At 50.6% G+C, this 26,407-nt stretch overlaps 1 protein-coding gene across 1 annotated transcript; it reads right to left on the reverse strand.

Annotated features, from left to right (window-relative positions):
* Positions 1-14,042: 14,042 nt before the first annotated feature.
* On the reverse strand, positions 14,043-19,719 carry KRT1 (keratin 1). The gene is made up of 9 exons (XM_019803803.2): positions 19,071-19,719; positions 17,776-17,990; positions 17,386-17,446; positions 16,865-16,960; positions 16,531-16,695; positions 16,273-16,398; positions 15,508-15,728; positions 14,978-15,012; positions 14,043-14,885 (listed from the first exon to the last, which is right to left on the reverse strand). The coding sequence occupies exons 1-9, from the start codon at positions 19,644-19,646 to the stop codon at positions 14,536-14,538; spliced, it is 1,845 nt and encodes a 614-aa protein (XP_019659362.2). The 5' UTR covers positions 19,647-19,719; the 3' UTR covers positions 14,043-14,535.
* Between the last annotated feature and the right edge of the window lie 6,688 nt (positions 19,720-26,407).

The following is a 26,407-nucleotide window of genomic DNA, read 5'->3' on the forward strand; positions in this document are numbered from 1 at the left end:
TGCCCAGGAATTTTTATTAAGAAAAAAAAGATAACTGTTCAAAATTCTCAGCCACCTTTTTTTTTTCCACATCAGAAACCATGGGTCTTCCAAACTTTTCTTTAAGAACCTTTTAAACCTTAAGAAAAGCTAGTGAAATCATTGCTCATTAAACAGCAAATGACTACTAGGACTAATAGAGCCATTCTTTCTGGATGTGTTACGTTCGTGACTCGAACTACAGCTGTATGAGCCATGGGCACTCTTCATAGCCTGTCAGGTGGTCAAAGCAGTCTGTGTGCTTCTATTTAGCAGTACTTTCATGAGGGAAGCTTTGTGACAAACTGGGAAGAGCCTGCTCAGTTGTAAAGGTCGAGTCCCTCTGCCTGCTAGCGACTGCGTGACCATGGCATGCCCCCCTCCTGCCAGGCTCCCCCCCTCCCCTGTGGGCTGAGGGGTTTGGAAACCAAGAGGACTGGGAAGAACCTTGCAAGTGGAGTCAGAGCATCCACATCCTCCTTGCAGCCCTGTGACCGACCGCCTCTAGGACCTAGGGGCAGCCCTCCGCCTTTCTGAGCCTTGGTTTTCCCATCTGCAAAATGGACGTGTTGAAAACAGAGCCGGAAGGATCCCTTCAGCTCAGGAGTCAGTCTGTGCTTCAAAGGGACATGAAGAGGTGAAGCCCTGCGAGCTGGGGCAAACTCCGGGAGAACCTGGAGGACAAAACATGCAGACCCCGACCTTCGTTGATTTTCTCACTGAAAATAAAGAAATGACAGGAGGGGAGAGAAGGGGAGGAAATGGCAGCAGCAAGGCAGACAGAGGGAAACCGGAGAGGAAGGAGAAGTTCGAACAAGTATGGCTTCAGCTGGAGAGGGAGAGCTTTGGTAGCAGGCAGGAACCGAGATGCCCCTGCAGGCTTGGCCAGTTCGGATCTGAGAGGCGTGATTTCCTCCAGTCTTGAGCACCACCCCCACCCCCAAAAAAAAAAAAAAAAAAAAAAAAAAAAAAAAAACACCCCCCCACCCAGAAGCTCCTCCAGAGTTTATATCTCTGTGTTTCAGAGATGTCTAGAAATAGAGCTGGTAATCACTAGTTGTGTCTTTGAAATAGCATTTCGCCATCTCCAAACGCCGAGCGCAGCAGCTAAAACCTAGATCTGCCGCTTCTCCTTCCCTTCCCTGTCCTGGGCATCAGAGCTCACCAGCAGCCCTGGGAGCAGCAGAGAACTTTGCCTCTCCTTCTGGGACCCCACATGAGCGAGTCAGAAAAATTTTAAGAGAAGTCCGTCGGTCGGAGATTTGGAGCCCTTGGGATGTGAAATCTCCAGGCTCTCTCCTCCCTTGGGTGGAAATAGCTTTGCCGTTTCTGGCATTTGTCTGGCTACTGATTGGCCTGGGTTTGCGGGCTTCAGTGCTGTCTCTCTCCCACGCAGAGCAAGACCCAGAGACGGGACTGTCACAGGACCTCCCGACAAAGACCCTTGGAGGCGGAACCGGCGGTGGAGATCTGTATGGAGCCCGCCTTCCCCACCAGGCCTCTAAGTCGCATTTCAGCTGGCCCTTAGACCCCAGAGGGTAATATGTTGACTGTTTCCCGGGCCCCATCTTTCAGGGAGGCTCCCAGGCAGCCGCGCCCTCTGGTCAATGCCTGTCCTCCGGCGACTGCTTACTCTATCCATGCAGTTGTCTCACCGTCCGTACAATGGAAGTCCCCAGAGGACCAGGATGATGTCCATACTTCTCCCTGTAGGTTTAGCTCCAATGCTGGTCACTATTAAACAGAAACAATGCTTCTCTGGTAAGAAAGAGAGATGAAAATGACAGAATTTTTTGATGGGGATGTGGTGGGGCTGTCTAGGCAAGCCCAGGACATCTTCTGCTGCCCCGTGGGGCATGCTACCATGTGGGTGCTCACCTAGACAGCAGAAAGGAGGGCAGGAGCCACCGAGCAGGGCTTCCTGGGGAGCGGGAGACACGGCAGCTAGAGGCACTGACCACGGAGGGGACAGGGGTGGCGCGTCCACCTGGTTTGGCCTCCTTGGCAGGACCTCAGTGTCTCCCCCCCCGCACAGGACTTTGTCCTTTATTAGCAGGTTGCTTTCCCATCCTCATTCTCTTCCCCAGGGTGTGGTATGAGACGAGACTGAGGCATGGAAGGGTTTGCTGTAAGGACACAGGCCTCGTGCCCAGGACACACGCTGTTGTTCATCCCAGGGATTCCCAGTGACTCTCCAGACACCGGAGGAACAATCGTTTGGACCGGCCGCCCTCCTGGCTCCTCCCCACACATCCCACGTCCCCAAGGAGAGCCTGCTCTGTTCCAAATCCCCCTTTGCTGGAAAGCTTTTCCGATTGACCCCAGGGGTGCCCGCCCCCCCCAGCACTGCGCTCCCGCACTCTGTAGCACCGTGCCTTGTTCCCCTCACTGGTTTACTGCACCCTTTTCTCGAGTGGTGACACCGTGTTTGCCCATCTCAGCGCACAGACTCCCAAGCTGGGTTCTAAAGCATGAGACCATGGCGGGGCTCTGGGCAGTGCTTGCAAAGCTGTGTTCTTACAAAATGCTTGTGTGGGGCTGTGCAGTTTCACTAAGGAGATGGGGTAAAGCTCTTCCGGAGCCGCTCCGGGACCCGTGACCCAAATATGCTGACACACCACTGTCCTGAATTGATCTCACTTCCTTGTGTCTCCTGTCGCCTGCGCCAGGCCTTGACTCCCAGAATTGGATTCTGCACTCGATGTTGCCTCAAATGTGCTGACGGACTCGTCTCTCTCAAGCCACTGCTCCGCAGCGGCACGTGGAGGCCGAGAGAAGAGGCCTTTGGCAGGTCAGGGTGGCCAGGGTTTCTGTTCCCACTCAAAGGGATGGAGACAGCGGGCAAGGAGCAAGGAGAAGGGGAGGTGCATGTGGGCGGAGGGGTGGGGGGGCGGAGACGGAGGATGACAGATCATCAGATAACAGTGTGAGAAAGAGGGGTGGTCTTCTCCCTCCTCCCGCCTCCCCGAAAATGGGTGTGTCACCAACTAGAAGGGACAGGACAAATCTCAGCCTTCTCCTCCCTTCACAGAGTGTGAATTCAGCGCGCAAGCCCTGTGGTGTGTTACTGCAGGAGACAGCAGGGACGAACCAAGGGTCTCGCTGAGAACAGGTTTCAGAGGCCCTGGAGCTGCTGTCTTTGGGCACAGAGGTTCTGGCACAGCAGTGCTCCGGGGGCATGCTCCAGGCCAGTGGGAAATCAAGGCTGTATCAGGGCCACTAAACCCCCTGGGGGAATGGGTCTCAGCACTTGTGGGGAGGCTGGGAGCTAAAGAGTGTCCTGGGGGCTGGAGGGCCTTCCAGGGGCAGACCCTGGGGTGGCTGTGACTTGATGAGTGAATCCCCCAGGGAGGACTAGGGCAGGGCTGCAAGAAAGCAGGGAGTGAGGAGCCTGTCCCGCTGCTAATCTCAGTGCTGTTGAAAGAAGTGCCAGGCTGTCTCCACAGTGTTTTAATAGCTCCCACACCCTTGGGGTTTGACGTCTTACTCACCAGGCGCCCTCCTCCCGTATTTTCCACTTCCCTGCTTCCCTAGAGCAGTAGCTGGGAGATTGGGTTTAGTTTGACCCCCAGGACGACCCTGAACCTTCCTAACCCTTGTTCCCTCAGAAAGTTGCTACAGCCCCAGTCCCCACATAGACCCTGTGGGTCTGGCATCGTGGCTCTCCTAGGAGCAAACTGTTTCCCAGACAGTGACCTGGAGAATGTCATCGTCCAGCCCTCACACTGCTTAGATGGCACTGGAAAAACAGGCTTTCCCTTTGCCTTAAAACTCCAACAACCACCTTTGGCGGTGGGGGGGTGGGGAGAGTGGTAGTGTCCACCAGCTTCTCCTGAGAGCCTGGGAAGGGAGTAATGCCAGGCAGTGGAGGGAAGGGATTTAGGTTAAGCTACTGCTGAGGCCGGGAGATGGCAGAGGAGATGGCCTCACTGGGGTTTCAGCAACAGCACTCGGCTCTCTGCTTGGTGCTGGGGAAAGCAGCCTCCCCTGTACCTGGGCAGACCGGGGGTCCTTCAAAGGTCAGGGAGGGCAAGGCTCCTTGTCAACCTTTGTGAGGCTCCTGGTGGGGAAACAGCATGAGAAGGAGCTTCTGAGACTGGGTCCAAGGCCAAGCTGCCCTGCTCTAACTGGGTGGTGGAAGCACTGCCTTCTAGAACTGGGCCTTTGGGGGCTCTTCCTACCCCTTTGGTCTTCTCCTCGCCCTCTGCCTCCGTGGAAAAAATGACCACAGTCTCCCAACAGAAAAGATTCTGAGGGGGACGCCTAGGTGGCTCAGTCAGTTAAGCTGCTGCCTTCGGCTCAGGTCGTGATCCCGGGGTCCTGGGATCGAGTCCCAGATCGGGCTCCCTGCTCAGCAGGGAGTCTTCTCCTCCCTCTCCCTCTGCCTGCTGCTCCCCCTGCTTGTGCTCTCTCTCATTCTCTATCAAATAAATAAATAAAATCTTAAAAAAAAAAAGGAAGAAAAGATTCTGAGGGACTCTGTGCTCAGAGGGAGGAAAGCTATGATGATAAACGACCCTCACATGTAATACACAAAGGCTACATCACACTCTGGCTAAGGACATGGATGTGTGTCACACGCCTACAGTGAATCCCAGCCCCACCACTTATCAGCTCCGTGACTTTAAAAGAGTTACCTTCCCTTTCGTGGCCTCTATTTCCTCATCTGTAAAGTGAGCGTGATGGTGGTCTTTACTACAGAGAGTTGATATGAAAATAAAGGAAATAATGCATGTGGCACTTAGCACAGTTTCTAACAGGAAGCACATGGTTCTGCTTTCCCATTGCCCACAGAAGTCATAGACGTCTAGAAATGTCAATACTGTGGTAAAATAAAATAAAAACAACATCACCACCCAACCCTGCTCTCGAGCCCACTGCCCGGTCCCCTGCTCCCTGCAGCTCCTGTCCCTTCCCCAGCTGGGTCCCCACTAGGAGACCGATACTGGCAGTCGGCTCAGCCCTGCTCGGGTATTAACCAGCCACTCATTGTGGAGCTAGTGGTATCGGTTCTAGAATATGAAACTGCCCCGTGGATGAGTACTTCTTTTAAAAGGAAGATTCTTGAGTGTTCCAAGACCCGTAAGAATGAGCCATAGGGAAGAACCTTTGTCCCCAAGGAAGCAGCCTTCTCCAGGCACCCCAGCTATGTGGCTGCCCACCAGCCCCACCCCACACTCAAGGGCTTTCTCCAAGAAGAAGGACAGTGGTCATGATGCGCCCTCCCCGTAACTGTTCAGATCACCCTCACAGATGTCACTTTGCTTTCACAATCTCCTGAAGTAAGGAGGACACTTACTTCGCACATGAGCAAACTGAGCCTCTAAGGTCATAAGAGATGTGCCTGAGGTCACCAGGTGAGTAATATGGCAGACTTAGGACTTGTACCAACGTCTTCAGGCTCCGCATCCCTCTGTGAGCCCCACTTCTGCTCACTCCACCCTCTTCTGCCTAATGCTTGCTCCCCACACAGAGATTTGAGGAGAGTGCTCTGCCCTCCTCTGAAAGGCTCTCTGCTCTGTTCCAGGATCTGGATTAACAGCTCAGAAACAGGTTAGAGACCACCCCAACTGATGCCTTCATTTGTAAGGAGAAACTGAGTTCAGTGACCTGTCAAGGTCCCATGACGGAAGAAGAACCCAGCCCAGCAGCCATGTCACTGACCCACCTACCCCTGACAGCGTGGGATTTCCAGCCAGAAAAGGCTTCAGGTAAACCAGCTGTGAGGGCTTAATAGATACCACAATCAATGCTCAGTTACCCACAATGATGGAAAATAGGAAGTAAACAGGAGTTGTGTCCTTTCCAGGCTGTTAAATCTTTCATTGCAACACTTCCCCCAGGCTGTTAAGGCATCAAACAGCCTGCTCCCTCCTGTTCACACCTCTGTGGATGGCCAAGGAAGAGGCTAATAGGTTGGGTCCAGCAGCAAGATCATCCAACCTTCACTCCATCAGACCTTCAACAACCACAGGCTGGTGATTGTCCTGCCACGGGATAGTCTGCATTTCTTGCCCTGGTCCTGCCAGGTACGGTCCTCCCTGTGGTGGCACGTGGCAGGTCACACGTGCCAATGAGATGGCGTGAGGCTCCTACCACATGGCTTTGCCTCAAAGGCTGATGTCCTCACCATGGAAACCTTGTTTATGCATTATCAAGCCAAGAGAGAGGATTACTGAAGAGAAGGCAGCCAACACTGGGCGCTTCCCCTGGAGCCCAGAGGAGTTTCTCCAATCCCAGCACACCCTAGCGGTGAGCACAGTGTGAGTGAAGACACTCGAATGTCAACCTGCGAATGTTCATCAGGAGTGGTTTCAACTGCAGGAACATCTCAAGCTTTCTTCAGGGACACTGAGGTAACACACGCTGTTTTCTACTTGCCCAGAATATTCTTCCAGTTCCACCAGGTATAGAACAAAAGGGAATCCACTGTGCTGACAGCAGGAGAAATTTAAGGCTGGTAATAAAAGGGACTAATCAACTACCCTGTTGCATACCGAGTAGGAGTGAGAGTAGAAGACCCACCCGCCCCACACCCCTTCTCACCTTCCAGATAACTGAGGCTAATTAAGGATTCCTCTATTTAGCTAGAGGAGGGGCAAGATGGCCTCACCTCAGTCCTTGCCTCAGGTACACCCCATCGTGAGCAACCCATGCTCAAGGATTGAATTCTGGCATTTTCTCAACTGAACAAACAAAAATGTTCTCCAAATCACCTATCCAATCAGTTCAAACCAAGATCACACTTTGATACTTTCTTAAATAAAGAGTCAAAATATTCTGAAAGTTGAATCTGAGACTTGGAGAAGGAAGAGGTGAAGAAGAATATGGAGATTTTGGGGAGATTATGGGGGAAGGAAGAAGGAGGTCTCAAGGTTGGAAGTGGTTCCATTCACAGCTGACTCTCTCCTGAAGTACCCCGGCCTTGGGAAAGGCCAGTCTACTCACGTAGCTCTGGTGGAAATTAAGTTGTCATCTCACGGGGCAGCTCCTACCACCATCGGACAACTGGACAACTGAAAGATCTTCTTCAGAGGGACCCTTGTCACTGCCAAGCAAGAACAGGTCTCGCTCTCTTCCTTCAACAATGGTGTGGTCCATCTTCAGTGAAAGTGACCATCATGCCCACCCTTGGTCATCTTTGATCTCCTTTCAAGTCCTTCCTTCACCTCAGTTCTTGCCCCTGAGTTCACATTAGCTTTGCAGGGAGTCACACAAACTTTCCAAATGCTCAGGATTGAGCACCACACTGCAGGGAGACCTTTTCCCCACTACCAGAGGCTCTCTGGACCAAGAAGGATTTAACTGCTTCCATATGTCTTCATGACTAGCAGAACAGAACCCAGAAAAACGTCTTTTTATTATTCCCAAGAACTCTCTGAAATACTCAAATTACATGATCTTCACCCTCACTGCCCCTGGGAACAGCTGCCTTGCGATACCCAATACAGGTCCCATCGTTGTGTGTAAAGGAGCCTTTTACCAGCAGAGGACACCCTGTGCTGCTTAGACAGAACTCACAGAGCCTATTGACAGATTGGAAACTGGGCGTGGGCATGAGGGAGGAGTGGGAATAACCCAAGGTGAACCTGGGAAGGTCATAAGTTGACTAAGACTGCTCCATTTTTCTGATAATGGATGTCAGGGAGTGCCGCATTCCCTCCAGCAGATATGGGAGGGGCAACATAGTGACACAGAGCATCCTAGGGCAGCTTGGGTATCCATCCTTTCAACAAACACCAAAAATTGCTGGCACCACCCAAATATCTTGTGGGTATCTTCACCCTCCCTTTCATCTGGCACAAGACGCCAGCAAACTCCGGCTTCAGCAACTTTATAGACCACTTCTCTGGCCTCCCACTGTAGCCAGCCTATTAGCCACATCCTCTTCACGAGGGAATGGGCCAGTAGTGCCCACTTCATCCCTTTCACCTGCCTGAATCCTGACCATGTTTCTAGGCTCTTCTCAATGTGTAGCTCCTCCTGGAACCTTCCACTCACACTTGACTTCTCTTCCCGGCTGTTTCTTGGACTGTGCTCCTTCCTTCTTGGTTTCCATGACATCACGCTCTCATTTCTCCCATCTTCCATGACTGCTCCTGTACGCTCTACTGATTTGTCTTTCTTTTCTGTCCTTAGGAAGAATGGTCTTGGGAGTCTGTTCTTGATTCTCCTCTTTCTTTCCTTTTTTTTTAAGGGAGTAAGAGTCTTTGATTACAAATGAAACAGAAACTAATGGAAACAGTCACACAAATCGGGGTCCACCTCTGAGATGGAGATTTAGCTTTTCCACAACTTCTCCCACTCCACGAGCACATGTGCACACACACACACACACACACACACACACACACACGAAGTACAGTTGAATATATGTACCTCATATTCTCCCCTGGATGCTCTAAGAATGTCCCAGGCAAAAAGTGTCCTAAAGCAATAGTACTGGCAGCAGCTCTTTCTACCCACGACTCTTGTCCCTATGCTTTGATTAAACCACCTTTTTGCACGCGCACACACACACACAACAACGGTATTGCTCTAGAAATCTTTTGGAAATCTGTGGAGTCAGTTTTTTGCTTGTCACTGTGATTTGGGGGGCTGCTACTGACATTTAGTGAGCATGATCCAGATTATGCTAGACTTCCTTAACAACTTTTGAACACCCCACCATTTATAATGGCTCAGCCCAGAACCCAACTCCATGTCACATACACACACAAAGTGGTTTTACTCAGTTTTCTGTTCTCAACAACTGAGTTGTTGAGGAATGCAACAGCTGTGCAAATCAAGAGAGGAGTATATTTTTTTTCCCTGAGAAAGCTCACAGGAATTTTCACCTCTTAGGAAAATTGTGTTGGTCAATGGCAAAGTTGCTCACAGCATTTAGATTACCAGTAAGCAGACCTGCGTCAGCCTGCATTTGTAGCTGGTTGAACTTATGGCAATTCCATCTGTCAGTGCAAACATCTAATGCTTCATTATGTTTTCAGTACAATCCTGTCTGACAAGTTACAAAGTGAAATATAGGCCATATGATTACCAGTTTTTTCCTTTTTGTGTCTCCTTTATATTGCAGTTAAAGTGCTGTGTTGCTTTGTTTTAATTCTACGTGATTGCAAGGTTTACCATCTATGCTTTTCCTGACGGTAAAAGGATATTGTTTGAATTTTTGTTATAAAACAGAGGGCGATGAGACTGATACCTTTAGAATAACTGACCTAAAGAAAGAATATTCCTTTTCAAAGTAAACTTTTATCAATGTCCATAAAGCCCCTGTTAAAATTTCCACACGTGTTTTTGAGAGAACAGAGGAGTTGAATGAGGCTTCCTCATAATCCCTCCTAGAGACTGACAGAAGGTCCCCATTCCAATGAAGACTGTCCTGGAAGGTTATGATTCCTAAAATTCCATGCAAAGCCATAAGCTCTGGTTCAAGATCATCTTTTGAATCCTCTCTCCCAAGGGCTAGAGAACAGCCCCTGAGGCTAGTGAAGACCCTCCCCCAAGGGAGGGAGTGGAGATGGCAGAAGTGAGCTAAGCTGAACTAGGACCTGAGACGTTGCAGGAAGAGTTGCTGGATTCTGCTTTTTTCCCACGGGCAGTAGATGATTGTCCGAGCCTGGAATTTTAGGAGAGGCACTCAGTGTGGGAGAAAGGGAGAAGGTGGGAAGGCCGTCCTTCTTCAGAGTTAGATGAATCTCAGAACTCTATTAGGGATATGGCTACGTTCAAGCCAGACAGTTATGAAAAGAAACTTTGACCAGTTTAGAACTTTGGAAGATGGACCACTGAACTGATGGCTGCAGCACTGTGACCATTCAAGAAAGAAGAATGGCCCAAATGGAGCCCAAGGGCCGACGGAAGGATTCCGTCCCTCCAGCTGAGACGTTAGGAGTGAGACACATGGATCTAGACCCAGGGAGAGGAGCTGTGTGCAGGCAATTTAAGGTAAGGACAAAAGGCTAAAATTGGCTCATAGGCTGTGGCATATAGGCAGAAGCCACAGGCAAATTCCAAAAGGCTGAAGAAGTTGCAGTCAAATCCCAATGGAGACAGTCAAGTCTGGTGCAGGGGGTGGGGGGGCCAGGGCGGCAGGACCTCTGAGAAAAGAGATTAAATATATAGGTATACTTTTGCTTGCATGTGCATACGCACACACCTTTGGAGGGATACCCAAGAAACTACTGGTTGCCACAGAGAAAGGGAACTCAGTGGTGGGGGGTGGGAGAATTGTTATCATATAGTTTTACTTATAGATTTCCATCCTTCTGAATGCCATTACTTGGATAAGCACCAGGCATCAAATTCGCACTAGACTTACCCAAGGATGAAATATGGGAGTCTAAGGGATGCCTAGGTGGCTCAGTTGGCTAAGTGTCTGCCTTTGGCTCAGGTCATGATACCAGGGTCCTGGGGTCAAGTCCTGCGTCGGGCTCCCTGCTTATCTGGAAGCTTGCTTCTCCCTCTGCCTGCTGCTTCCCCTGCTTATACACTCTTGCTCTGTCTCCTTCTCTCTCTCTGACAAATAAACAAAATCTTTTTAAAAAAGGAAATATGGGAGTCCAAGATTTTGAGAAGTCGTCACTAGATCTGGGGGACCCCACTGTCTTGGCTGAAGAGTCCCCAAAGAATCATGTCTGGTCTCACGACCTTTCAATTTTCTCCTTTTGTGCAAGCTCCTCTCATACGTGTTTTACTTTGCTACTGCGTGTTCTCTGCAATTCTCCCTCTACCCCTTCTTCCTGAGTTATCTCATAGCTTGACTTCCAGATTTTGATGAAGTTCAGTTACACCCCTAGCCCCAATAATTACACGGATAGAGTAGAGGCACCTCAAAGACCTAACTCATCATTTCTCCACACTAGCCCTCTTGCTACATTATCTGTTACCACACAAGCCAGAAACATGGAGAATTCCTCAACTCTTCCCTTTGTGTCACCCATCCCCAACCCACACACCAATCTGTCACCAAGTCCTGACGATGTGAATCCTAACTACCTGTGGAATGAAGATCCACACCCTCATTTCTGGCCACCCACCCACCTCGAAGGACCTGAACTTAAGGTGTGAGACTTTATCATCTTTTGCCCGCACCTTTGCAATCGTTCCCTATCAAGTCTTCCTACTCCACTATGGTCCCCTCCAGTCTGGCCTGAGTGATTCCTTTAAAACACCCATCTGACCATGCCAATCTCCTAAATCCCTTCGCTGGCTCCTTCTCACCTATAATAGCTGTTTCAGCTTCTAAATACCTTTAAAAAAATGGTGTTTCCATGAGCAGATCTCCCATAAACAGACCAGATTTCTTATGGGATACTCAAGGACAAGACATACTGTGGTCCATACTCAATTCTTATTCCACCAGCAGTAAAACAACCCCTTCATCTTCCACTGTCACAGGACATAGTACGTTACAATAAGCCCATAGGTCCAAAACCCCACCTGAGAACTTCTGACCAACAAACTAGAGTCCAGACTCCTTTGATGCCTACAGGGAAGGTCCTTTCTGAGTGGATCTGATGAACTCTTCACCCTTATTTCTTGTCACTAACTTCATGCTCCTTCAGATGATCAAACACTTCATGTGACTTCATTCTCCCATGTCTTTACCCATATTATTCCTCCCGTCTGGAGTGTCCTTCTCTGCCTTGTCTGCCAGACAAACTCCTGTTTATTCTCTAAAACCCTGCCTGCACCCCTTCCGTAGGCATCGTTTCTACACCTTATATGTGTTTTTATCATTGCATGGGTTGGGTTCATTGTAACGGCACATTTGCGTACACCCCATCACCCAAGCCTCTGAGCTCTTTGATGGCAAGAGCCATGTCTCGCTCATCCTAGTATCCCTGAACGTGTGGACTTCTTCCTGACACACAGCATGTGTGCAGGAGCTGTTTGTCGAACTGAATGGAATCCCAGATTTTTCCTTGGCTCTCTCTCTGTGCGCTTTGGCACTTTGTAGTGCTCCGTTTAGTTCTTCGTTATATACTGACCTACACGTGGTTTTCATTTAGTCCCGTGACCTGACAGGTTTTGATAAGTTTCACCGTAAATTGTAGGGTCTGTGTTTCATATCTGACCTTACCAAGAAAACCCAAGTCCAAACAAGACGAACAAGGGTAACGCCAATGTAAAATGTAACCAAAGAAAGTTGTAAGAAAGAAGTTAGAAAATGCGTGCCAGAGCCCTAGAACACTCTCATTGGTTCATTCACTCAGTAGTATACCGGGTGTTGTATCTAGTGGCCCCAGAAGTCTTCTCTCCTGCGGAGGAAAGTAAACCATTTCCTTCAAGGCCACTCAACTCCCATTGTTCTAAATCAACAAGCACCAAACCACCTATTTTGACTAACTCATTTTCCTAGGTATCTAGATAACAGGATGGGGAGCTCTGGCATTTCAGTGACTGAATATGTCACGAACTAATACGTGGACATCATGGTTCACACATCCATCGCTTGTGTGTTTGGTTCACAAATACTAACCCTCAGGAGCGGATTCAAGTTGGGTACATTAACGAAATCAATTCTAGGTCACTACAGAGCTATCACTGGGCCACAGCGACCACGCCAAGGCACTTCTCTCCTGGTGCCCTTGACAGCCAGCTGTTTTCTACTTCTTTGCCATTCCCTTTCGATTTCATTTAACTACTTCTGTAGAACATATTCACAGTTCACAAAGCATTTCACATTATGTATTTTATCCTTTTGGGGTCCAGAAGCATATAGTCTCATCCCCGTTTTACCTACAAGACAAATGAAGCTCAGAATGGCCAAGTGTCTTGTCCAAGGATCCACACACCCAGTGAGATGCGCATTATTTTCCGGAGCCTGCCCCTTAAATACCACAGTAGCTTAAACCCAGTTCCTCTGAATTGAAGTTTGTTCTTTTATCCACCACACCGCTTCTCTGACTTTCACATCAGTCCAGACAGGATCGGAGAGGAGAGATCTCGCTGACCACATTGTATTTCCATCATACTCTCGTTGGTCTATACTCTCTTTACTCCCCTCAGTTCTGGTTGACACTGGAGCTAGGAAGACTTTTCCTAATTGGAAGTTAAGAAAATTGATCTTCAGGAAAGTTGACTGACTTTTTCACGGTTATAGATCCCCTTGGAAGCCGACGTTCATGGGTCTTTAGAGCGAGCATCTCCTGAACCGTCTAGAGACCAACAAGCAATGTTACAACAGCCAGGTCAGCAGCAGCATGACTCTTAAAAATGGTGCTCGCTGAGCGCTTACCGGTGCTAAACCATGTTCATTCATTCAATCCTTACAATAAGTCCCACAGGGAAACCATTGTTATCTCCATTTTAGAGATAATAAAACTGAGGTACGGAGAAGTCGATAACTTACACATTATCGCAGAGCTAGTAAATGGGGTAGTAAGATTCAAATCCAAGCATATCTGAGTCCAAATGCCCATGCTTCTGATTGCCATGCTTTCCCGTTGAACTAGTTCACGAGTACGAGACATATGTGCACACTGAACTTTCTAGATTGAACAGAGCTTTGAGTAGGGGACTGAAGAAGGGAAGTGGCTATCTAGCTGTTCAGTGCCACTCTTGGTTCTTGAACTCCCTAGCCAAAGTCTTCATTCTGGCTGTAGCAGCTGCCGACCCTGTGTTACCCACGCCCCTCTCATCACTGACTGTTCCACATGAACAATTACTTTCCACGCCATACTCCCCTCTCTCCTCAATGCCGAACTCCTCCTTCCCAAACTGCTTGCTCACTGCTCTTTCCAAGAAAGACTTCTCAGATGAATAAAAGCTTCTCAGATGAATACTCTGGTCTCTCCGTTTCTCCATTATATCTTCACCCTCTGGGAAAGAGTGTGTTGTATTTAACTACCAAATGCTTAAAGATGAATGATGCCAGACCAGCCTCCCCATCTTGCCAATCATTTTTCTGTGTCCCAGCTCCCCCGTGTGCCATGTGGCTCCGAGGTCTTCTTCCCCTCCCACAAAGCACCCGCGCAGGACAGAGACAGTGCCGTGAACATGAGAGATCGAGACTCACAGAGAATTTCAAAATGCAGTTTATTGCAGCAATACAAGGAAGGGGGGAGTTTAGACCTCTACACAAAAGACAATCAACTTGCTCACACCTTATATACAAAACCAAAGCAGCACAGAGCTTGCTCCAAGAAACAAGATACTAAGGAGCGTCCAGAGCCTGTGCTCCACGCACAGCAAAGAAGCTGTGTCCTAGCCGGCCCCCATCTGGCTGACTTAAAAAGGTGCTTTGAAATGTAATGTGTGTAGTGGTCATTGCTGGGCTGTTTCTCGGGTAAAGCACAAAGCAGGCTCATAGCCAAAGGGACAGAGATTGCCACTGATCTAAAAACTTCTTTGGGAAGCAGAGAAGAAAGGAAAGAGCTAGGGAACTAGGGTGAACTGGTGTAGCTGATGATAGCTCTTTTCTCCAGTGAGGCTGGGGCAACCGACCTCGGTCTTGCCAAGCGTATTTGGTGGCGATGGAGAGGAAGAGCTAACAGGATAGAGGACACCCCTTTATCTGACTGCTCTGGAATAGCTGGTGGAAACAAACTTCACGCTGGAACTGCCACTAGAGGACTTGGTACCCCCAGAGCTGGATCCCCGGCCTCCGGAGCTCCCGCCGGAACCCCAGCCGCCCCCTCCAGAGCCGCCTCTGTGGCCGCCACTGCTGCTACCGGAGCCGTAGCCACCGCCGCCGCCTCCGGAGCCATAGCTGCCACCGCCGCCGCCTCCGGAGCCGTAGCTGCTACCTCCAGATCCGTAACTGCCAGCTCCAGAGCCATAGCCGCCGCCGCCTCCGGAGCCAAAACCCCCGCCTCCTCGGCCACCACCTCCACTGATGGTGGTGTGGCTGGTGTTCACAGCTGCAAGGGGACACGCGGTGATCGTCAGCCCAACGCCGGTTCCCAGCCCAGCAAAACCTGCGCGTGGCCCTGAGAAAGCGGCTTGTACTTACACACGCTCACGTTCGGGGCACACTCTCCGGACATCCTGTAGGAGGAAGAAAAGCAAGTCCCTCATGACTCTCCAGGGGCATGAACCCTCTCAGCCCCGGCGGAGATTCTCCGCATTTGGGGCTCGTCCTCCCCACTTGATCTGAAACCTAAGCTAGTCCCCTTGGCCTCCCAAACTGCTGCCGTTTTGGCAGCATGAACACAAACAGGGAGAAATCTCTAGAAAGTAGGCAAGAATCTTGCAGCGAGTATGGGTTAACTCTAACAGCGCCATTGACCTTTAGGCCAGAGGACATCTGAGTCAGGCCAGATGGAGAATAAATTATTCCTTCTCAAAGCACTTCATACAGCCCTCCAAACAACCGTCGGGGTCCCAACACGAGACCAAGTCTTTCCTCCTGCGCCCTGTACCTTTCCTCTCCCCATACCCAGCACAAGCTACAGTCCCTCGGCTGTAGGCTGGATAGCAGTCAGCCTTCGAGGGAGGAAGCACCATAAGAAATGGCCAAACTGCCCAGCGTTCTGTCCTCACCTGCTTTCCTCTCCTTCCAGAAGGGTTCTGTAGGTGGCGATCTCCATATCCAGGGCCAGTTTGGTGTTCATCAGCTCCTGGTAGTCACGCAGCAGGCGGGCCAGGTCCTCCTTGGCCTTCTGCAAGGCGTCCTCCAGCTCGGCCAGCTTGCCCTGGGCATCTTTAAGGGCGTTCTCACCACGCTGCTCGGCATCGCTGATGGACTGCTGGAGCGCCGAGATCTGAGAGAGGAGAGGCTCACATGTTACCCACTGTCCTATCACCTAATCCCACCCTGGGCTTCTTATCTCAGATTCCTCTGTCCACCTCGGTGAGGCCAGTACTCCGGGGCCAACCAAATCACCACAGTTTTAAGTCAACTCATGGCTCTGGATAACACATCACTGCCTCTGGATAGCTCATCACTGCGTTGACTTCCTTAAAAGCCCTTAAACGGAATGCAGCAGCCTCTCCTGGCCCTGACTGGAGGCTTCTCCACCCCTTACAGACCTTCTTCTAAACATCTACCCTGAAACCTCCTGGCTGCATTTTCATCATGGGCTAGATCACTCATGACCGTCACATCCATTTCTCTGCTAGGTCATTTTCGCAAGCTTCCCTAAAGAGAACCCAGCATGAAAGCTGAATTGTGGAAACCAGAATAGTCACCAAAGTCTCGGATTGGATTGCAAGGTTCAACACTAGGAAAGTGTCCTCCAGTTACCTGAGCCTCCCTCCCCAATGCCATATAGTGATCTCTGAGCAGTAGAAGGAGGAAATAAGTACCTGCTTCTTGACACTATCAATTTCAGATCGCAGTCTCTGGGCCACCCGATTCAGCTCTGAAATCTCCATCTTTGTACTTTTCAGATTGTCCCCATGTTTGCCAGCAGTTATCTGGAGCTCTTCATACTAAAGATGGTGGATCAAGTCAGTTAGATGAGGCAGAGCATACCGTGGCTCACACATACGAATATAAGAGAAAACACAGGACGGTGAGACAAGACATTTCAGAAAAACTGGCTAGACATTCGGCCCATTCACCTTGGTCTGGTACAGCGCCTCGGCCTCAGCCTTGCTCTTCTGGGCGATCTCCTCGTACTGAGCTTTGACCTCGGCGATGATGCTGTCCAGGTCCAGGTTGCGGTTGTTGTCCATGGACAGGATGACGTTGGTTTCACTGATTTGAGTCTGCATCTGGGACAGCTCCTGCAAGACACAATAGTTCAGTGACTCTTACAGCGTTAAAACAAAGCACAACTTAGACAGAGGGAGGAGCCAGGAGATGGAAGATGTATCTTTGTTCTTCTGGGTAATGTTGGGCACTGGCTCAGAGGCTCTTCATTTGGGTAAACGTGGTCGAAAGCAGAGGACTTACTGCCTGGTAGAGTGCTGTGAGGAAGTCAATTTCCTGCTGCAAGTTGTCGACTTTGGCCTGAAGGTCCACCTTTGTCATATAAGCAGCATCCACATCCTAGAGGAACAATGGACATCGTGACGTCATGTTCTTCCCAGGACAAGTCGCTCTCACCAGCTGTGAGAGGCTTCTCCAAGTAGAACAAGGGTTTGGAGTCTCCTTCACATCATCCTACGCCAGGCGGATCACAATCCCTAGACTGCCCCACCCCTTGGAATCACAATCACAAGACAGCTCGCCTGAGTTGATAAGAACTTGCCTCCCTGCCTTCTCCACGAAGGGCTGAGAGAGCTGGAGAAGCAAAGGGCCTGGAGAAGCCCAGGTCCGTGATAATGTGGGGCGGGGTGGGGGGAACTCTATTCGGCTATTCATCAGGCCCCCCCACCAGGTGCCCCACATCATGACTTCCTTCTGCTTAGTAATTGGAGACCCTCTTCTATTCTTTATTTCAGATGTGAGGTCCATCCTACAGATTTGCTCACCTTCTTGATGGTCACAAATTCATTTTCTGCATTTGTCCGCTTGTTGATCTCATCCTCATACCTGCAAGGAAATCAGAGCGACTTGGATTTTCGGAGAAGGTGAGACCTGAAGTTCAGCTTCCCTGACTGAGATTAGCATCACCTGTCATTGCCTCCTGTTGTTAGACTAGGACAGCTTGGCCACCCCTTCCTTCTGAGCAACAAAACTGCTAAGTTATCTCCAGCTTCTGAGGAGAGGAAGAATTCTGAAAATGCCAAATTAATTGGCCTCGAACCTGAGAAAAGATATCGCTACATACTGTCTTAGCTTAAGACTCGTAGTCTTAGCTTGCCACTTTCTGGAGATATTTTAGAACGCAAGTCAAAGGTTGCCTGGCCAGTCTTCCTTACTTGTTCCGGTAATCTTCCACCAGGTCTTGCATGTTCCTCAATTCCGAATCCATCCGAGACTGGTCACTCTTCAGTTGGTCCACTCTCCTTCTAAGATTGTTGATGTAGGACTCAAAGTAGGGCTCTAAGTTGTGGGTCCGAGTGGTGGTGTCTACCTGCTGCAACAGCTCCCATTTTGTTTGCAGCACCTGGTTCTGCTGCTCTAGGAACCGCACCTGAGAACACAAGCTCCCATTACCGACTGGGGCAGAAACGGAGTCCACTGGCCACTGAGTGCCATAGGCTACCGCACAGTGAGACCCATGCCTCGTTTGGAAAAGAACTTGTTCTTTCAAGCCCTGTTTTCCTAGCCATGGCAGAGAAACAGGAAGAAGATCCACTTAGCATCATTTTTTTTTATAACAAAATCTAACTCACTGTTAATTCACAGAAGCTTTAATTTCCCTGAGAAGGGTAATTACTGTACTGTTGCAGCTGGAACTTTTAAAGGGAGTAACTAAACAAACACCAAACAGCAAAGCCCCATATAAAATTACTGAAATTACACTTGAGATAGATACATGACACGAGATTTGCCTTTCAATTTTTTTTAGGTAGATTGCCATGAACATTGAAATGCATTCTGTAGGCATTCACACATTCAGAGGTATGTTGGGAAATCCAAAACAGAATCTGAAATCTATTGTAGATAACTTTGAGTTGACATTATTGATGAATAAGCAAAAACCAAGAAGTGGTTTACATGTTTTTTCAGAACAGATACTCAGAATATAAGTATTAAAAAAACTGGTACCAATGTAATATTTTCAGAGGGCAGACCTCCCCACCTGAAAGCAAAAGATGTTTGGTGTTGACTTACTACATCCTTTCAGCTACATTATCACAGTGCGCTCTCTTCACCCTCAACTCCCTTTTTATGGTTAGGAAGACCTTCCCAGAGCTCTTATTTGCACCCTAGAAAGCTGAGTTAGCCCCATTTCTATTGCCTTCGTTCACCATATGTAAGTCCCAGTTCAGCTCAAGAGCTGAATGAAAAGACACTTCAAGGTGATGTCACATTGACCCACACTGATGTAGACCACAGGTCTCTTTGTTCAAGAGAGAGTTTAGTCATTAGAATCATTCACAAGAATACTTCGAACGTATCTCCTAGAAGACAATTCCACAACGTATCCAAACGGAAACTTGAGGCTGAAACACAAGCCATCTCAAATGGACCAAGAGAAGCCCTCCCAGTGCACTGAGCAGATAAACTCACCTTGTCAATGAAGGAGGCAAATTGGTTGTAAACTCACCTTGTCAATGAAGGAGGCAAATTGGTTGTTGAGTGACTTGATTTGCTCCCTTTCCCGAGTCTTTATTTTTTGGATCTCAGGGTCGATCTCCACATTAAGGGGTTGCAGAAGGCTCTGGTTGATGGTGACTTCCTGTATGCCACCAGGGGGGCAGACGGGCCCAAAACCACCACCCCCAAAGCCACCACCCCCAAAGCCACCACCCCCAAAGCCACCTCCGCTGCCAAAACCTAGAGAGCCGATGCCACCAAAGCCACCACCCCCAAAGCCACCACCACCATAACCACCACCCCCGAAGCCACCACCACCATAACCACCACCAAAACCACCACGTCCACCTCCTCTGGCCACGCTTATGGAGATACTTTTACTGCCACCAAGGTTGACAAGGCTTCGACTTCCAAAACCGCCACCGCCGCCTCCACATCTTCCCCCTGAAAATCTCCCGCCTCCTCCCCCACCGTGGCGCACAGAGCTGCTCGTGGTTCTGCGTTGGAAGCTGACCACTCCGGCAGAGCCAGAGCTGAAGCCCCCTCCACTCCGGAGCCCAGACCTAGAACTAAAGTGTCGGCTCATGCTGCCTTGGAGAGAGCTGGAGCAAAGTCGGGAAAGGAAAGGAGCTCACACTCCTCTACCCCGAGCGCAGAGACCGTCCCTTATATACAGGGAGCACATCTGGGCTTGGTCTTCGAGTCAGCGGGACGCAGAGCCTGGTTTGCCTGCAGCCATACAAGATTTTTACGAGACTCAACAATACGATAAACACTACACACCTAGCTCCCAGGATAGCTCTCAAAATTGCTGTGCGTGCAAGATTGATCATGTGGTAATCGTTTTATCAGACAAAATCTCTCCTTCAAGTGCTTGTGACTTTGGGAAAACAGGACCCTGCATCTGCCACCTGGTGCTTCGTGGTAGGATTGCCTAACCTCCTGTCACAGAGCTATGGATGCTCCCATTCTTGCCTTGGCCTTGTAAGCTGCTAAGCACACTGTCCCCCGGGCCTGGCAGGTGCAACTCTTCATGCTCGAATCGGAGGACGAACTCTCCGGCCCATTTCTGAGACTGCTCTCTGGAGCCCAGAGCTCATCAAGTCATATCTCCTGACCCCGAATAAGAGCTTTAATACGTGAAAAATTTAAAGAACTTATTTTTATTACGTAAGCTTTACCAACATGTGCATTCATATTATAGGAAGAGACACTGGCCAAGAACAAGATGGGTGGGCAGGGGCTCTGGAAGGGCCAGAGGGAAAGACATGTTCTTTTCTGAGTTTGCCAATTGTTCCTTTTCCTCAGAGACAGGCCAGGGCAGGAGACAGAGACACCAGCAAAAGGAAACTGGTGCAAACAGAGGCCATGGGGATGCCAGTGGGAGAAGCCTCGAGAGCTGGGAGGTAACAGGGAGTACCCATTCCATACATTTTGTAAAGCGAAGGGCTGGAGGTGAGGCTTCACGGGGGCGTCAGGAGTGGTCCCAGATGGCATGGAGAGACTAATGTAGATTTGGAAGGGAGGACAATGATGTGATTCTGGAAAGCCCGATCCGAGAAGTGAAAACTGTTTCCAGACAACAGTTATGACAATAGTTAAGACGTACGAGAAAGGGGTACGGGACCAGGCACTGTTCTACGGCTTTTATATGTATTCATCTATCTCATTTTCACAACTCTGAGACAGATGCTATTATGCTGCCCATTTTTAAAACAGGGAAACTGGGGGTGCCTGGGTGGCTCAGTCATTAAGCGTCTGCCTTCGGCTCAGGGCATGATCCCGGGGTCCTGGGATAGAGCCCCACATCAGGCTCCTCTGCTGGGAGCCTGCTTCTTCCTCTCCCACTCTCCCTGCTTGTGTTCCCTCTCTTGCTGGCTGTCTTTCTCTCTCTGTCAAATAAATAAATAAAATCTTTAAAAATAAATAAATAAATAAACAAACCCGGGAAACTGAGGCACCAAAGGTGGTAAGGGGCATGGCGGGCAGTTGAACTGAGGATGCTGAGTGACAGTGTGCGGGATCCTGACCAGCGTGTTGTATGACACCACGGCAATGACTTTGGGGTGTGCTGGCCGCTGCGTGTCAAGCCAGATGACACAGGCAGCTTCCCGCCACAGAGAGCTGGTCCCCGGCACATGCAAGCGCTTGCCAAGTGCCTCAATCACTCGCAGGAGGGGAAATTGCAGGCACGGAGCTCCGTGGGGAGATTTCACTTCCATCCGGGTGCAAGAGTGTCCCGACTGCATAGACTGGCCAGGAAGCCGCAGGGGTCCTCCTGGAGGAGCACCCTTTGATCAATCTTGATAGACAGAAGTGGGGTTGAGACCTGGAACGACCTGAACCCCACTAAGACTTCCGTTCTGAGACTCCTTAGAAGCCCAGCCTGCACCCCACCCTTGCACATGAACACAGAATGGAAGACTCGGTGAGAACCCCGCACTAAGTTCAGCTGGGTCTGAGTGGTCCCAGGCCTGTGTGCAAGGTCCCACTGTGGAATACAAGACACACGGGAGAAGCGGGAGCCTGCGGAGACCCTCCAGCCGGGCTCCCTGCAGCTCCTAAAGCAGCCCAGCTGCGTGTCAGCCCTCCCCAGCCCCGGCGTCAGCGCTGAGCCTTGTCCCTCCTCTTCTCCCACAGTTTTTGCACACACCCTCCTCCAGAAAGTGCCCCTCACCTCTCCACTAATCCCCCTCTCGCCCCTCATCTTTGTGACACTGTTGTCTGGGACTCGGTCCTAACACTAACATCCGTGGGCTGCTAAACCAGCCATCTATCTGGGGAATGAGTAATTCAGATCTTGTTCCTAAGTAGGAATCATGGGACCTGGGACGGGCTTGGCATGCTAGTGACTGTTGCCTAATCACCTCCTGACGGGCAACCAAAACTCCTTTAGTTCAGCATACTCCCTTGTGAGACATGTCACACTGCACATTGACTCCTTCTAGCAGTTTGGAGGGGTGTGCACCTGTGTGTGTGTGTGTGTGTGTTTATTCTCTCACCTCTGCCAGCCAACAACAGATTCTCAGGGACCCGTGCTTCCATCCCCAAACTAAGAAACTGACAGTAAAAGCAAAGAGGTGGACAGACAATTGATAGACAATTTACAGAGCTGCACAACTTACCGTGGGGGGCACCGTGAAGAGGGAGAGTCAGAGGGAAAAGAAGAAACGAGAAGGCATAAAAATCACCGTCCGCTGACATTTGTGCACGTCGCCTGACCGAGCGCATACACCAAACTATCTCCAAGGCAGCCGCGAGAACGAAGCAGTCAGGCTGTTGAGACCCATTTACAAAGCGGAAAACCGAGGCTCAGGGAGATGAGGAGACTTGCTTAGACTCTCCACCCGGGAAAACACACATCTGGGACTAGAACCCAAGTTTCCTCGTTTCAGTTCAAGTGTTCTTCCTTCTAAAGGAAGAGGCTTGAGAAGAGGCTCAAGGACAGGCAAGTGGAACGGGTTCCTGGACATGAGTGTCAGACGATCACAGAATGTTCCCATGTGCAGGGACTCAGAGACCACACCATCTCACCCGCTGATGAAACAAGTGAGAAGGCAGACCCAAAGAGGTCAAAAAATGTGTCCAAGTCATGCAATCCATTCCTGGGAACCGTCCAGTTTCTGAATCAAACTCCCATTTTGTTCCCACTGCTCACTTTCGTGGGAACCCAGCGGGGCGGGAAGCTACAATGTCACCAGCCATCCCAGCTCATCCTTCCCCACCATGTCCCCAGGACCGTGGTGAGCGTGTGGGCCATAGTAAAAAGCGAATGTGGGAGAAAGGGGTGAGCCATGCACCTTTCCTTCTGGCTTCCTTGCGGGCCCTGCCTTTATAAAAGAAAGAGCATGAAAGAGGAGAGAGGCACCCTCACCCACAGGCACCGACTATGGGCTGGGAGCCACGTCTCATCTGAACATCACCCAAGGTCCTCACGGTGGTCACTGAGATAAGCTCCATTTTAAAGAAAAGACATCTTAGGTCCATGGAGGTTAAAAGATGTGCCCGCAGCTGGGGATGGACAAGCCACGCCTGTCAAACTGCGAGAACATGCCTGCCTCCATCCCGAAGGCCTCCTCGTGTTATGGTCCTGCCCCCATGGCAGGACCTGCCGCCCTCACGCCTTGACCTTTTCACTCCCGTGCTTTGCCCAAACCATTCAACCCTCTTCGCTCTTCCTCTGCTCCTCTCCGTCTGCCAAACCCATTCACATGCTTCTCTCCCTGATGGGCCTTCCAGCCTGTCAGTGACCCACTCGGAATTTCTACTCACAGGCAAGCTCTGGGGCACCCACGATCTCAATTCCTGAGCGTTTGGGCCTGAATCTGGATTTGTCCATCAGGCCTTGAGAGCAAATGCCTACAGCACCCCTGCTCCTCCAGACAGTGGACAAGACCCCCTCTTCCAGGGAGTTTTCCTCGATTAAAGCCACTCGGCTGCTCCATTGGTTTCTTTTTCTAAGCTCAGTTGCTGCCAGATTCAAGTGCATGTTCACACACGTGTGTGTGTGTGTGTGTGTGTGTGTGTGTGTGTTTACTAGTCCCTCAATTGCTCTGGAAGCCCTTTGAAAGCAAAACTAAGTCCTCTGTGTCTTTGGGTGCCCTCCTTGCACCCCCACTTGCTCCAGCCTCCCACACAGTCCCCCGCACCTCAAGGGTACCCCCATCTGTGCTGGATATCAGAGTGCCAGAGCACCTCCAATCCTTAGGACCCACAAGCACACCCTGGAACCGATCACGGGGCTGCAGCCGCCACAGGCGGGCCATGGCCATGGGCAGGGGCAGGGGCAGGGGCAGGGGTGGTGATGTTTTGATAGCTTTTTGCAGGATGGGACTGAGAAAAAAGTTGACGAGAGACATGCAGTGACAAGCCACCCAGCCCTGTGGGACTCCACCAGGGACGTAGGAGCAGGAAATTTCAGGGGAGTGGGGAAAGCTGAAGCCTGGGGGGCATAAAGGAGAGTCACAGACAATGGGGAGGCGGGGTGAGATGTGGAAAGCCGGCAGCCAGCCGAGGCTTTTTAGGCAGGAGGGAGAGGTGCCCAACTGAGGCAGCCTGCTCAGGACAGACGGCAGGGAAGGAGGCCCCCAGTGGCTTGCGAGCAGTGTTGGAGTGGAATAGAGGCCAGGAAGCAGGAAGCCAAAGATGAGCACGTAGGAGAGGGGAGGTGGAGGTTGTCTGAGCCTGGAGTCAGCCAGAGACCCACTCCTGACTGCAAATTTCTAGCTGGGTGACTCTGGGTAGGTCACTAGCCCTCTCTGAGCCTGAGTTTCCTCATCTTAAAGAGGGACTGCATCTACCTTAGAGGGAAACCGAAGTATAGTAGATGCGGGAAGGATTCTCACTATTGCATTTGGAAGGATCCAGAAGATGATATAACAATCAGGAAAAGCTTTGGAACAAGCTCCTGGTTCACTGGAAGCTAAAAGGACCTGGAAAGGCAGCTTAAGTTCTTGTGATGAGGTCATCTCGTAGGCGAAAGCCTTAGGGGAGGAGGGGGACGTAAATCTTTAACAGGGAAGTTAGGGGCCCATCACACACAGGAGGGAATGCAGAATGCACCTGCAGCCAACGGGGCTAGGCTAGCTGGGAACTACTGTCACTGTGGAATGCCTGCTCCACAGGGTGGGGACAAATCCCCATGGCTGAGCATGCTGGGACAGGTGTGGAAGCTGGAACACACCCTCGGAGCCCCCCAGAAGTCCTTCCGGCCCAGCACGGAGACATTCAGAACCAGTCCTCCATGCTCGAGTACCTCCCAACGTCCCAGGTTCCCAGCTCAGTCTTCAGCCGAGTATTGATCAACCTGAAGATACACAGTTTCCTGGACTGATCAGAAAGCTGATAAAACCAGGGCAGCAGGTCCAACCAAATGATGGGAGTTACACGGAGCTTGAAGAAGGCCTATTGGAGCACTTGGCTCCTAATTGGAAGATGCACCCTGGGCCAAAGGTCCAGTAATGGAGGGTGAAGCAACGCTCTTCACAGGCTTCCTGACATCGAGGACTTTCCCAGCCCAGAAACGTACACCTTGTTCGAGGTCAGACAGAGTTAGACTTTTATTGAGCCAATGGTTGCTCCTCCCGTCACCATGTTCCTAGATGATAATCTATGTAGATGAGAAGCTGGTGGAATTAAATTTAGATTCCCAGAGCGCCCTGCCCTGCCCCAGCCTCTCGGCGGGAGGAGCAGCTGGCAAACTCTCCCTGGGAGCGGCCTCCTGCCCTCTTCCGTGCTCCCTCCTGCCCACCCCTCTGTTGCTGGGTGGATGGGCCTGCTTGACTCTCCCTCTGAGTATCAGCACCGTGGGAACAGCACTGACCACAGCAGGGATGGAGTGCTTCCTGGCCTCTGGAAGGACCACAGGTGATCCCCCCAGCCTCCCCCAGGGTCCTGTGACATTTGTACGAGATACTGTGTGTGGAAGCATTTTGTACATGGTTAGGGGGCTACGGAATGTCTCCTTGTTGTCACGGGGTGAGCTACAGTGAGAGGCACTTGCTCCTGATGGGATCTCAGTGTCTCTAACGAGAGTATTGTTTCTACCAGGAGGCCTCCTCCAGCATCTTCTAGTGCTAGCCCCCTGCTGAGGCCCAGAACATGACGTCGAGGCCTCTCCTTGGAGTCCAAGATCCTCTTTGGCTAACTCCTCTCTCCTTGCCCTACCTTTCTCGTGCCCTTACCCTGTGGAGTCTCCGTTCCAATATTCTAGGATTCAGGCACATGGTTCCCTCCATCTGTCCCCCAGTTCTCTGTGATTGAGAAGGTCAAGGCTTCTGAAGAGAAAAAGCAGGGCCATGTTTTCTGGGACAATCCCAATTCCCGCCCAGAAGGAGAAGGATAGGGCAAGATGACCTCTGACCCACCTTGCCCCGTGTTCGTATCCAGAGCCAGCCTGGACTCCCTAAGCACGTCACATGCACATGTGTGATCCCGGGAAGACTCTCGTCCACACCCTGGACTAGGGCTGCAGTGTCAGAAAACTTGAGTTCAGTTCACGATCCTTGGCCCTTGGGCCCTTGGCCTCTCCATGGCTTGATCCTTCCTTGGCATCTGACCTTAATTTTCCCCCATATAAAATAGACAGAAAAATTCCTTTTTTCTCAGGCTCCATCACATGAACTCTTAGGGCAGCAAAGGGATGCATGGCGGCCATACACATATTCCCACATACCCTACAGTCCCTCTCTCAACCTCCTGCCCAATGGTTGGCCAACCTCTGCTTGAGACGGGCCAACTCCTCATGCCTCTCCCATCTCAGGACCAATAAAAATTGCTTCTAGGGGCACCTGGGTGGCTCAGTCGTTAAGCGTCTGCCTTTGGCCCAGGGCGTGATCCCAGAGTCCT

The sequence above is a fragment of the Ailuropoda melanoleuca genome, chromosome 16 (assembly GCF_002007445.2).
Source record: "Ailuropoda melanoleuca isolate Jingjing chromosome 16, ASM200744v2, whole genome shotgun sequence".
Taxonomy (NCBI): Eukaryota; Metazoa; Chordata; class Mammalia; order Carnivora; family Ursidae; genus Ailuropoda; species Ailuropoda melanoleuca.

Bases quoted from the DNA above. Each gene is read 5' to 3' on its own strand.
- KRT1 (XM_019803803.2), bottom strand. From the start codon at position 19,646: ATGAGCCGACACTTTAGTTCTAGGTCTGGGCTCCGGAGTGGAGGGGGC. The intron at 17,991-19,070 runs GTGAGTTTACAA...TTGTGTTCTCAG, and splicing joins TTGCCTCCTTCATTGACAAG to GTGCGGTTCCTAGAGCAGCA. The intron at 16,696-16,864 runs GTAAGTCCTCTG...TGTGTCTTGCAG, and splicing joins TCACAGCACTCTACCAGGCA to GAGCTGTCCCAGATGCAGAC.